Here is a 12,875-nt window from a genome sequence, read left to right as displayed (position 1 = left end):
CGTACAGAAGTGTTAAAAAATGTCTTTATTATTGTGGTAAGTAAAGATTTATTAAAAATAAGTCTAATAACTTTCTCATGTACCGACAAACCCAGTTTCCCAATGGCCGTTGATGGGAGAACAGAAAATAACATTTTCACGACAGAATATCGACTGAAAATAATAAAAATATTTTCTCACCTTTCTTTTTGATTGGGGAACCTAAAGAATGACAGGTCGGGTCGTTTAGATTTACGATTAGAATACTTGATAGCAGAGCAGTGAGATGAAATTTAGATAAGGGCACCATGACAGTGTGGGGGAAGCCCAATAAATGCCTCGAAAAATGGTGTCGACGATCACACACGTCATACTACGCGTTTTTCGAGGAGTGGTCTATCTTGCTCCTCTAGGATCTTTGCTCAGTACCCTGGCTTACAGAAGGACCGTTCAGAAACCTGATTACAAAGGGGAAGAAATTGTTCCTGTCTGATGACGCGCACTTTCAAGCTTCTGGTGAAATTCACCATCGTGTTCCAGATGCCAGCTCATCTTTTTGAGAATGTCTGAAGAACACGAGCTTGAATTTGACACAAAACTCCTGATAGGCCCTTTTGTATGCTTCTAACACCAGACTCCAAGAACAGATACTCTTACCGTGATTGAGCTCCACCATGGGAGAGGTCAGAGGACACAATTCAAGTGAATTCTCGGTTTCCTTGGAAAAAGTATTAGCCTTTCCATCTAGTGAAAATCCTTAGCCCTTGGCAGCTCAAAATACATAAGAAGCATTTGGGTGAAGAACATAGAGTCCATTTGTCTGGAGCGTACTGAAGCCCAGTGTAGACAACAAAAGGTACATGACGGCTGATTGAAATGTTGACAAAAAAGCACTCCTGCTGTTAATTACAGTGTAAATCATTTTGCATGGGAATGTCCAATTGAGCTGATACACATTCAACTTTTGTGCCTCTGCTAAGTAAAGTCAAGTTTTGTGAGAAAGAAAGAGTCATTATTGATTGCACACCAAAGGAAACTTTCAAAACATAAACAAAGGTTTAAAAAAGCTTGTCGGGCTGAAATTTCAACAGCAGCCGATTCTGCGTGATCTGCACTTAACAATTTGGATGATTCTTTGTCATTATTTATGTACTCTGGTTAAAGTGCATATACAGTTCTATAGAACTTTTACAGGACCTAGATTTCCAAGTACTTGTCTGTAATCGGCTATGTCACTTGCTCATTCTTCTCTGATTCAATCACATGATACAGTTTGCTCTGATCTCTACCTCGCCCTGTTAACCATGTGTTCATAACTGTCAGATGGGTAATTAGGCTAAGACAATGATCAAGGAAGAGGTGAATGATGTTTTTTTTTGTCATATTGGTAATTCTCACATAACTCTTGTCTCCACAACACAAATTAGATATGACACGAATTATGAATTAGGGAACTCCATTTCTATTCCACAGGCCTAATTGATTACAATGCAAATTTAAGCGGGATCTGGAGATTTACTTAAAAGGAACTTGACAAACAGGAAAAAAAAGTTGAGTTGGATTTAAGCAATATAGGAGCGATGAAACCTATTTCCATGTAACCTCCCTTGCAAGCAGATAACATTGATACTGTAACAACGCGTGGCCAATCAAATTGACGAGAAATCCCTTCTATTAACAATTTAGTTTTATTATTGTCATGTTTCCCAAGGTACAGTGAAAAGCTTTTGTTCACATGCTAACCAGTCAAAGAAATTACTATATGTGATTAGAATTAATTCAGTGATGGTGTCACTTTAAATTGGTGAATTCAATGTTCATGCCATTGAGATGCAAACTAAGATAATAATTGGAATATGAGGTGCTTTTCTTCCAGTTTGCCTGTGGCCTTACACTGGCAATAGGGAAGGCCAAGGACAGAAAGGTTGGGATGGGAAAAGGAATTTAAATAGTTAGTAATCAGGAGCTGCAGTAGGTCTTTGCGGACTGAGAGCAAGTATTTGGCAAATTTATCACCGAGTTTATGTTTGGTCTAACTGATGATAGGGGGTCACGCTGCGTTTTCCTACTCCTTTTTCTGCTCATCTCAAATCCCCAAGTCCCATATTTTGCTTTTACCACCCGTCAGTCTTTGCCCTCCCCCTTATCCCTTCAACCAACATCCCACCCTCTGGCTTTATATCACACTCCTTTTTTCCTTATCTGACACCTTTTGGTCTCATTTTCTAGCCTTTGTCACTTCACCCAGCAGTCAACCACCAGGCCTCATCTCTGTTTACCTCGCACCTGTTGGGGTTTGCCACGCTCCACCTCTCTTTTCCAGGTTACTCCCTCTTACTCTACTCTGTCTATAGAAGGGTCCCAACCTGAAATGTCATCTGTCCATTCCCTCCACAGATGCTGCTTGACGCACTGAATTACTCCTGCACTTGGTTTTGAGATTTATATGAAGGCTGTTTTAGGGAGTTTCAAAACATGACTATTTAAGGGTTGAAACTCTTTTGTGAGATTTGCTAAATTACTGCACTTCATGCCATACATTTATGTCTAATAATTGACCTCCAATGTAATAAACCTAGGTTTGGTCCTTACAATAGACTTTAATACTATTATGAGTAAGGTTGGTTATAAGTCCAGGTTAGTATATGCACATGAAAAAAAAAAACTGGATGCTGGAAAATCTGAAATAAAAACAGAAATTGCTTGAAATACTCAGCAGGTCAGGCTGCATCTATGGGAAGGGAAACACGGCTTCAGTTTCAGATCATAGACCTTTCGTCAGAACGGAATAAGAGCCAAAAGGAGCTTATACATCAATGATTTAGATGAAGGGATTCAAAGTAACATGAACAAATTTGCAGAAGATACAAAGCTGGGTGGCACTGCAGGAGTGGGGCGCCGTTGTGTATGGCTGCTCTGCCTGCAGTCCGTCCTTTCACCCCTTTTTTATTTTTATTTTTAGTCTTGTTAAACCAAAATGTTTGTTGGAGGTCTTCTTTTATGTAGTGGGGGTAGGGGAAGGGGGAAACTTTATTTCCTAGTCCCTACCTGGTCGGAGAGGCGGCTTCCCTCCGAGTTGCTTCTTCCCCCCCCCCTTCCTCGCGGCCTACCATCGGACTGGAGCGGCGTTTCCTGTCGGGATCGGCCGGAACCCCAGCTTCGGCGGCGGGACAGCGCTGAGAAACCATCACGGAGCGGGCAATGCCTTACCGGGTGGCCGTGCGGTAAGTTCTGGAGTGCTATGACCGCCGACACCAACATCCGAGGAGCTGTGGTTGCGGGCGTCCAGCATCTAAAACCAGCGCTGGATTTAAAACACCGCAGAGTCTGGGATCCGAGATCGCCAGAGTCGGAGCTCCAGCCAGCGCGACCTGAGGACTTCGGGTGACGCGGTCTCCGGGGAGGAAGCGGCCGCTCCAGACATTCCAAGCCGCTGAGAAGTGTTCACCCGATGCCGGAGTTCCATCTTCACGGCAAGAGGGCCTGAAAACATCAGACTGGCTGCGGAGGCCACAAATAGGCCCCGACCTCGGGTGATCACAGAGGAAGAGGACTAAACTTTCTGATGCCTTTCCCCACAGTGGAGAATTTTGATTCTGCTGTGGGGGGACGTTCATGTTGAATTCTATAATGTGTTGTGTCACTTTTCTTTAAAAAAAAATTTATATGGATGTACGGAAACTTAATTATTCTGTCTATGTAAAACACTATGGTTTCAATGCGAGTTGATTTAAACGTGCTATATAAATACAATTTACTTACTTACTTACAGTGTGAACTGTGAGGAAGATGCTATGAGAATGCAGGATGACTTGGACAGGTTGGGTGAGTGGGCAGATGCATGACCAGTGCAGTTTAATGTGGATAAATGTGAGGTTAACCACTTTGGTAGTAAAAACCGGGAGGCAGATTATTATCTAAATGGTGTCAAGTTGGGAAAAGGGTAAGTACAATGGGATCTGGGGGTCCTTGTTCATCAGTCAATGAAAGTAAGCATGCAGGGACATCAGGCAGTGAAGAAAGCGAATGGCATGTTGGCCTTCATAACAAGAGGTGCAAAGAGGTTCTTCTGCAGTTGTACAGAGCCCTCGTGAGATCACACCTGCAGTATTGTGTGCCGTTTTTGGTCCCCTAATTTGAGGAAGGACATTCTTGCTAATGAGGGAGTGCAGCGTAGGTTTACAAGGTTAATTCCCGGGATGGCGATACTATTATATGCTGAGAGAATGTAGTGGTTAGGTTTGTAAACTCTGTAATTTAGATGGATGAGTGGAGATCTTATTGAAACATATAAGATTATTAAGGGTTTGGACACGCTGGAGGCAGGAAACATGTTCCTGATGTTGGGGGAGTCCTGAACCAGGAGCCACAGTTTAAGAATAAGGGGTAAGCCATTTAGAACGGACATGAGGAAACACTTTTTCACACAGAGAGTTGTGAGTCTGTGGAATTCTCTGCCTCAGAGGGCGGTGGAGGCCGGCTCTCTGGATACTTTCAAGAGAGGGCTAAATAGGGCTCTTAAAGATAGCGGAGCCAGGGGATATGGGGAGAAGGCAGGTTATGATTGGGGATGATCAGCCATGATCATATTGAATGGCGATGTTGGCTCGAAAGGCCAAATGGCCTACTCCCGTACCTATTGTCTATTGTCTTATTGTCTTATTAAGGTGCAGGGAGAATAGGAGTATCTCTGATAGGGTAAAACCTCGGTCATCGTCGGGCAAAGCTGTAATTAAAGTAATTTGACCAATGGGTGAAAGGGATCGAGAGAACAGAGATAACAGTGAAGATATTACCACCCTGACTTGCCTGAAATGTTTTCCTGCTTTGTGTTTCGCAACTCCTAAATTAATTTGCCTTAGTTCCCATTCACTCATTGATGAGATAACATTGATAACAGTTTATGTTCATGGTCGCCCTGGTTTTACTCTATAAGAAACACAAGTCAGTGATCTACAAGATGGCGCCTGCCTGAGGCGACTTTTGCGGAGCACCAGAGCATAAAAGGCTTAAATACAACTTCCATCAACTCACCTGAATCGGGAAAACGGCAGAAAACGGTGCCTTTTGGACAAGCTGCTTGAGCACCTCAAGGCTCTCGCACTTTTGCGATCGCCCGCAGCTGCGGGAGTCCCGGACTTTAAACTTTCCCACACTCGCTGGAAATCACCCGACCCGACGGAGGAACACAGATACTGTACCTGGAGACCCCGGGATGACCTCCAGAGCCGACGAGCTGGATCTTCCAGGAACATCGGAGCTGGAGCTGCCGATTTTGAGGGAACCCCCGTTCGTTACGGAGCTGGAGCTGCCGTCTGTGAAGGAATCCCCGTTCCAGCGCAGGCTCGCAGAAACAGCAGGTACAGCAATCACAGTACCTGGAAACAAAGGGGAAGCCTCCATTTTGTCCGGAAACGTGGCCGGTGGGCAGGACTTCAGGTCAGACTGAAGGGCAGGGGACTTCGGCCCCCTCTCTCTACTATCCTACTGGCCAGTGTACAGTCCCTTGAAAACAAAGTGGAGGACTTAAAGGCAAGGCTGCTTTACCAAAGGGAGCTGAGGGAATGCTCTGTGTTCTGTTTCACAGAGACATGGCTCACCCCCAGCTCCCCAGACTCAGCGTTCCAGCCTGAAGGGTTCTCCATCCACCGTATGGACCGTACCCTGGCATCTGGGAAGGGGAGAGGAGGGGGCGTCTGCCTCGTGGTCAACTCTGTGTGGTGTTCAGACATGGCAGTCCTGTCCAATTCCTGCTCTCCACACCTCGAACATCTGGCGGTGAAGTGCCGTCCTTTCTACCTCCCAAGGGAATTCACCTCCATCATCCTGACCGCGGTCTACATCCCACAGTCCGTCTGGCACTGGAGGAGCTGCACGCCGTGGTCAACAAACACCAGACGTCTTACCCCGAGGCATTTACCACCATTGCTGGGGACTTCAATAAGGTAAACCTAAAGAAATCACTCCCAAAATTCCACCATCATGTCTCCTGCTGCACCATAGGACCAAACACCCTCGACCACTGCTACACCACCATCAAGAATGCCTATCGCTCAATCCCTCGCCCTCACTTCGGTAAATCCGACCATACTGCGGTGCTGCTTCTTCCTGCCTACAGTCAGCAATTAAAGAGCGCTCCCCCAGAGGTGAGGACAGTACAGAGCTGGTCGGGGTGGGGGGCTTCTCTTCTGAAGACCAGACACCGGGCATTCATGTCTGATAATACAGTGGTCTACAAGAAGTCCAGATACAACCTTGGTAAGGCCATCAAAAAGGCCAAAAGGGACTTCTGCTCCAAGCTGGAGGATGAGACAGATGTTTGGCAGCTGTGGCGGGGCCTGAATGCAATCACCTCCTACAAGGCGAAACCAGAGGGCATGACGAATGTCGGCTAAACATCACTCCCTGATGAGCTCAATGTGTTTTACGCACACTTTGACAGGGAGAACACCGATGTGCCTTCCCGAGCCCCCATTCGCTGTGATGGTATTTCGGTCTCAGTCACAGAGGCCGACGTCAGGAAATCCTTCAGAGGGGTGAACCCTCGAAAAGCACCTGGACCTGATGGTATACCCGGTCGTGTTCTAAAAACCTGTGCGGACCAACTGGCTGGAGTTTTTACGGACATTTTCAACCTCTCACCTCTGAGGTCTGTGGTCCCCACCTGCTTCAAAAGGGCATCAATTACACCAGTGCCCAAGCAGAGTAAGGTGACGTGCCTCAATGACTATCGACCAGTGGCACTAACGCTTGTGGTGATGAAGTGCTTTGAGACGTTGAGCATGGCGCAAATCAACTCCTACCTCGACAAAAACCTGGACCCACTGCAGTTCGCTTACCGCCACAACAGATCAACGGTGGATGCGATCTCGCTGGCCCTCCACTCCGCTCTGGACCACTTTGACAACAAAAACTCATATGTCAGGCTGTTATTCATTGATTACAGCTCGGCATTTAATACAATCATGCCCTCCAAGCTGGTTACCAAACTCGCAAAACAGGGTCTCTGCACATCCCTCTGCAATTAGATCCTCGACTTCCTCAATCACAGACCACAGCCTGTTCGTATTGGTGGAAATGTGTCAGCCTCCATAACAATCAGCACGGGAACACCTCAAGGCTGCGTGCTCAGCCCCCTGCTGTACTCACTCTTATACTCATGACTACGTAGCCGGTCAAAGTGCAAACTCCATCATCAAGTTCGCTGACGACACCACTGGTGTAGGGCGTATCACTGATGGGGATGAGTCAGAGTACAGAAGAGAGATCGAGCAACTGTCCACATGGTGCCACGCAGTAACCTGGCTCTCAACACCAGCAAAACCAAGGAACTGATTGTGGACTTTGGAAGGAGTAGGATGGGGACCCACAGTCCCGTATATATCAACGGGTCGATGGTTGAAAGGGTCAAGAGCTTCAAATTCCTGGGCGTGCACATCTCCGAAGATCTTTCCTGGTCCGAGAACACTGATGCAATTATTAAGAAAGCACATCAGCGCCTCTACTTCCTGAGACGATTACGGAGTCGGATTGTCAAGGAAGACTCTCTCTAACTTCTACAGGTGCACAGTCGAGAGCGTGCTGACCGGTTGCATTGTGGCTTGGTTCGGCAACTTGAGCGCCCTGGAGAGGAAAAGACTACAAAAAGTAGTAAACACTGCCCAGTCCATCATCGGCTCTGACCTTCCTTCCATCGAGGGGATCTATCGCAGTCGCCGCCTCAAAAAGGCTGGCAGTATCATCAAGGACCCACACCATCCTGGCCACACACTCATCTCCCTGCTACCTTCAGGTAGAAGGGACAGGAGCCTGAAGACTGCAACAACCAGGTTCAGGAATAGCTACTTCCCCACAGCCATCAGGCTATTAAACTTGGCTTGGACAAAACTCTGAACATTAATAGCCCATTATCTGTTATTTGCACTTTATCAGTTTATTTATTCATGTGTGTATATATTTATATCATGGTATATGGACACACTGATCTGTTTTGTAGTCGATGCCTACTATGTTCTGTTGTGCTGAAGCAAAGCAAGAATTTCATTGTCCTATCAGGGACACATGGCAATAAACTCACTTGAATCTCCTCCTGCACATCTCTGCAGCTTCGCAAATTCATTTTGTCTCCTTACCAGTACCAACGAAGAGTTTCTGACCTGAATGTTAGCTCTGTTATGTATCCCACTGATGTGGCCTGACCTATTGAGCATTTCCAGCATATTCTGTTTTTAATATTCGATCATAAGACATAGGGACAGAATTAGGCCATTCAGCCCATTAAGTTTGTTTTGCCATTCGATCATGGCTGATCTATTTTTCTCCCCATAACCTATGCCGCCTTTACTAATCAAGAACCAATTTCCTCTTTAAAACAACCAATGACTTGGCCTCCACTGCCGTCCGTGGCAATGATTCACCATCCTCCTAATCCCCTTACTAAAGGTGTGTCCTTTTATTCTGAGGCTGTGCCCTTTGGTCCTAGACTCTCCCACTAATGGAAACATCCTTGCCACAACCTTCTCTTATCAATTGCATTGATAAAGTTGCAATTAATTTTGAGTTGGAAGCATATTTTACCTTCATCCAGAAAATAACTGTATATTTTATAATTATATTTTTTATTCTCATTTTACTTTATTTTGCCTCTCAAAATATTCCAGTCTTTTCTCCTAACTAGTTTTTGCTGAACCATCCAACGCTTCATGGTAGAACTCTATTGAATGTCCAAACTTGCAATTGAAAAAAAATACTTACCTGCACAACTGTGGTGGCAGTGGTTTTAATTTGAACGAGTTTTTATGTATATAACACCAACCTTTTAGACATATGTGAAAAAAGTGTCATATCTTTGCTTCCCTGCATGGACAAACTGCTTCCCCTATTATAAAATTATTATTTTTTTAATTGTATGGCACGTGGACCACTCATTTAAATTTAGGTAACGACTTTGATAGAGTTAGGCAATAAAGATGTGTATGGGAATTTGTGTGTATTATATATAGAAATTGCAAAAGGAAGAATGATTGCCATTAGATATAGGGTTCTACATGTTATAAAGTACAAAATTAGTAAAACAAAAATGGAATGTTATGTTCATGTTTTGTTTTAAACTACATATATATATATATATATCCAGCCTGTGCAAGCCATTGAAAATACTGCCTCTTTAAAATTTATGGACCATGTATTTAATAGCTTGGTTCAATTTGTATATGCTGGGCTGAGTTAGAATCACTTTAATGTCATGTCATAAATCCAAAATATAAGCAATATCATTTTAGAAGACGCTTACCAGAATGAGACAAATGGCTTTATGGGGTCAAACAGCATATAACTGGTCAACCCTGCTTGAATCTTGACCTTAAAACTGTTCAACTGCGACTTTTGACAGGCTAGGGCTTGACCCGAAGCTTCTGGCGAAAATTCTGAATATGAGCTCGGGTCGTTGCTGGTCAAGTGACACCTACAACCCGGTACCAGGAGTGATGGATGGTGTGCCTTCTGCTAATGATTACCAAGGTGGATTTGCTACAGCCTTAATGGCAAAGGTACAGTTGTTTTAAGAAAAATAAAGAAGCGATTATCATCCATTTTTTTCCTGTCATGTTTAGATCATCAAATATCACATTGTAATCAGTCTGTTTAGCGAAGGCAGGAAAACTACACTCAGTTTCCAGATAATCTCATCCTTAACCATTTATTTTGGGGTGCCCTGTAATACCATTAAGGCTAATTGCTGACAATCAAATCCTGTCCACAATAAGATTATGTGACTTGCTTCCCTCCAATCACTGTTATTTATAATTATTTATCTAGTCAAGGTGTTGACAACAAGCATCTGAAAAACAACAAAGTAACTTTAAGAATGTAATAATCTTATGTTCCCATCATTTGACATCTAGTGTACAATTGTTCTTTATTCAGCAGGGATCGTTCTTAAAGAAACATAATTCCTCAGGTGGCAACTCTTCTATTTTTGCTTCTTTCTGATTTGCTCCATACCACATAACATAGTGGTGACCAGAACTGCACTCCGTATTCAGTCTTTGACCTAACCAATTTTTTAATGGAGTTTTACTGAGACCTCCCCCATCCTGTACTCTACCTGGGCTAATGAAGGCAAACGTCTCGTATCTTTCGCTCCTCTAAACAACCATGCTGCCATTTTCAGTTATGTTTGCACCTAGGCACGGCATTCCCTTTCCTCGATATTCCCAAAGGCTTTACCATTTATAAATTCTGTCTGCCATTCCCCTGCTAATTTACCAGGTGATCAACATCAATCTGTGCCCTAAGACTACCCTCCTCAATGAGCTCGTGTTAAAACAAACATCAAGTATCCTACAACTGATCTCTGTGATACACCACTAGTTTTGGCTTCCAATGACAAAAGCAATCCTCCATCTTTATTAAGTCGAGGATATTTAATTGTCTCATATGCACCAACGCAGAACTTTTGACAATTTTCTGACATCAGCCTCGGTGACAGAGATTCAAGTCGCTGGGGAAATGAGGGCTCAAGAAGGTACATTGATGTTCTCCCTTTTCAAGCAAGCGTAGAAAGCATTATGCTTGTCTGAGAGTTATCCCTTGCTGTTGCTTGAGCAACCACTTGGTTTTGTCTTGTTGGGAGTGATGGTGTACAAGTCCTGCCGCAGCCAGTTTGGACCAAAAGTGTCTGTTTGCTTTTCTGATGGCCTAATCAAGGTCGTTCCTGGACATCTTTATGACCCTGTAGTACACGTGTATGGTGTTGTTGGGAATACACTCCTCCACACATTTCCTTATGAAATAGGTAACAATCGTGGCAGATTTGTTCAGGTCCATTGCCAACTCCTTGAACATACCCCAGTCTACTGATATCAAGAAGTCACAGAATCATTCCCCTGCAGCCACTCACCAGCTCAGTGCAATACTCACCACTGGAACTATGCTCTTCTGTCACTGCCTATGCATCCTATGGATCAGTGATGACTATTCCAATGTCCTATGCTTTTTGACATTGAATAATTTTCAATTCACACCAGTATATATTACCCCCAGTAATATGAGCTTTAATCTTGTTTCATAATTTCTGAATGGCACTAGTCAAAGCCCATCTGAAAATCCAAATGTGCTGTAAATTGGAGGAACAGCACCTCTTATTTTGCTTGGGCAACTTACTATCCAGTGGTAAGAATATTGATTTTTCTAATTTCAAGTAACCCTTGCATTCCCTCTATCTCTGTCCCTCCCCAACCTAATTGTCCTATTAGATTCACTGTTCATATCCCTTCATTATCACCTATTTCGTAGCCAACCGTGGACCATTGTGGGCTCCTTAGGGTGCCAAGTCTAATTTATTCAGTATCTTTTCATATCTCTAGCTTCCCTTTCCCCTGACTCTCAGTCTGAAGAATGGTCTCGGCCAAAAACATCACATATTCCTTTACTCCAGAGATCCTGCCTGACCCACTGAGTTACTCCAGTATTTTGTGTCTATCTTCAATGTAAACTAGCATCTGCAGTTCCTTCCTACATACAAAACTAATCTGATCTTTTCAGAAGCTTGGTTTGTGATTTTTAAATGTAATTTTCTCCAGACAGCTTATTGAGAAATGAAATGCTGGAACTTTAATTTATTATAATAATTGTATAGCTAAGTATGATCTGAATAGCCATAATAAAGTTCAAATTCAGAGCTAATAAGTCGTTTTTAACGGTCATTTTCTTCTGTTTAGGATCTAGGATTGGCACAAAACTCTGCCACAAACACTAAAACCCCTGCACTATTGGGATCATTGTCTCATCAGGTTTACAGGATGATGTGTGCACGAGGTTACACACAGAAAGATTTCTCATCAGTGTTTCAGTTCCTGCGTGAAGAAGAAAACTTATAAACCAGTCCCGCTTCAAAATGCATCTTGGACAATGTAGTCTTGAGAGTTTGTCAATGAATGGTCAACTAACTTCAGTTATCTAACGTAACAAAGACAGTAATAGTCTCAAATCATGATCCCAATGTTACTGGCAAGTTTCCTAAAGAAGAGATTTTGTAATGTGCACCCAGAAGTCGCTATATTAACTGTGGGATTAGATAATAAAAACATTTTGAAACTGGATTGCAAACTAGATGATCAGGAAGATTTATGGTATGAGCCTGTTACATATTATGTAGTCTATTGATACAGAGGGGAAGGTAAGGAATTAACTTTTTGTTTTAAACTTTGTGAGTTGCAATGCCATGTCAAGTATTGATATGTAATGAATTTTCATTTTACCATTGAATTTTGTTTCCCTGGATCATAAATTGATCAGAGTCAATTACATATTATAAATGTAATATAACTACTATTTTTTCTTTAAATATTAAATTAAAATGTAATGATAAATTGAAATAAAATTATATTAATCATATGCAGGATTCAATCAATGGTGTTTTTGTTTGGAGCAATTCAGGAACCTTGATCTATTTAATTTGTGCTTTCATGTTAGTTTTGTGTTCAGATCCAAGTGGACACTAGTTTAGTGTTTAGCTTAGAGACATATCGTGCAAATAGGTCCTTTGGTCCACTGTGTCCACACCAACCATCGTCACCCGTTCACGCTAGTTCTATGTTATCCCACTTTCTCATCCGCTCCCTACACATTAGGGTCAGTTAACCTGCAAGCCCGCGCACCTTTGGGATGCACAAGGAAACCGGAGCACCAAGAGTAAACCCACCCACTCACAGGGAGAACGTGCAAACTCCACACAAGCAACACCCAAGGTTAGAATCAAACCCGGGTATCTTGCACCCAGTGAAGCAGCAGCTCTACCAACTTTGCCCACGTTGAGGCAGCCCAATGTTTAGTTCAGATATTTGAGACTCAAAAAAGGAAAATTAAAAGTCATTTGGGGATATAGATAGCTCTAG

At 43.3% G+C, this 12,875-nt stretch overlaps 1 protein-coding gene across 1 annotated transcript in view; it reads left to right on the top strand.

The window, feature by feature from the left end:
• The window catches only part of hibadhb (3-hydroxyisobutyrate dehydrogenase b), a 112,521-nt gene extending 100,147 nt beyond the window's left edge, over positions 1-12,374 (top strand). The window contains exons 7-8 of the mRNA XM_055659902.1: positions 9,371-9,527; positions 11,700-12,374. Of these exons, the coding sequence (XP_055515877.1) occupies positions 9,371-9,527; positions 11,700-11,858 (316 nt within the window). The 3' untranslated portion in view covers positions 11,859-12,374. The remainder of the gene's footprint in view (positions 1-9,370; positions 9,528-11,699) is intronic.
• The last annotated feature ends 501 nt before the right edge of the window (positions 12,375-12,875 follow it).

This window comes from Leucoraja erinacea, chromosome 2 (assembly GCF_028641065.1).
Source record: "Leucoraja erinacea ecotype New England chromosome 2, Leri_hhj_1, whole genome shotgun sequence".
Classification (NCBI taxonomy): Eukaryota; Metazoa; Chordata; class Chondrichthyes; order Rajiformes; family Rajidae; genus Leucoraja; species Leucoraja erinaceus.
The sequence above is the reverse complement of the archived record's forward strand: the minus strand, read 5'-3'. Positions and strand labels throughout refer to the sequence as shown.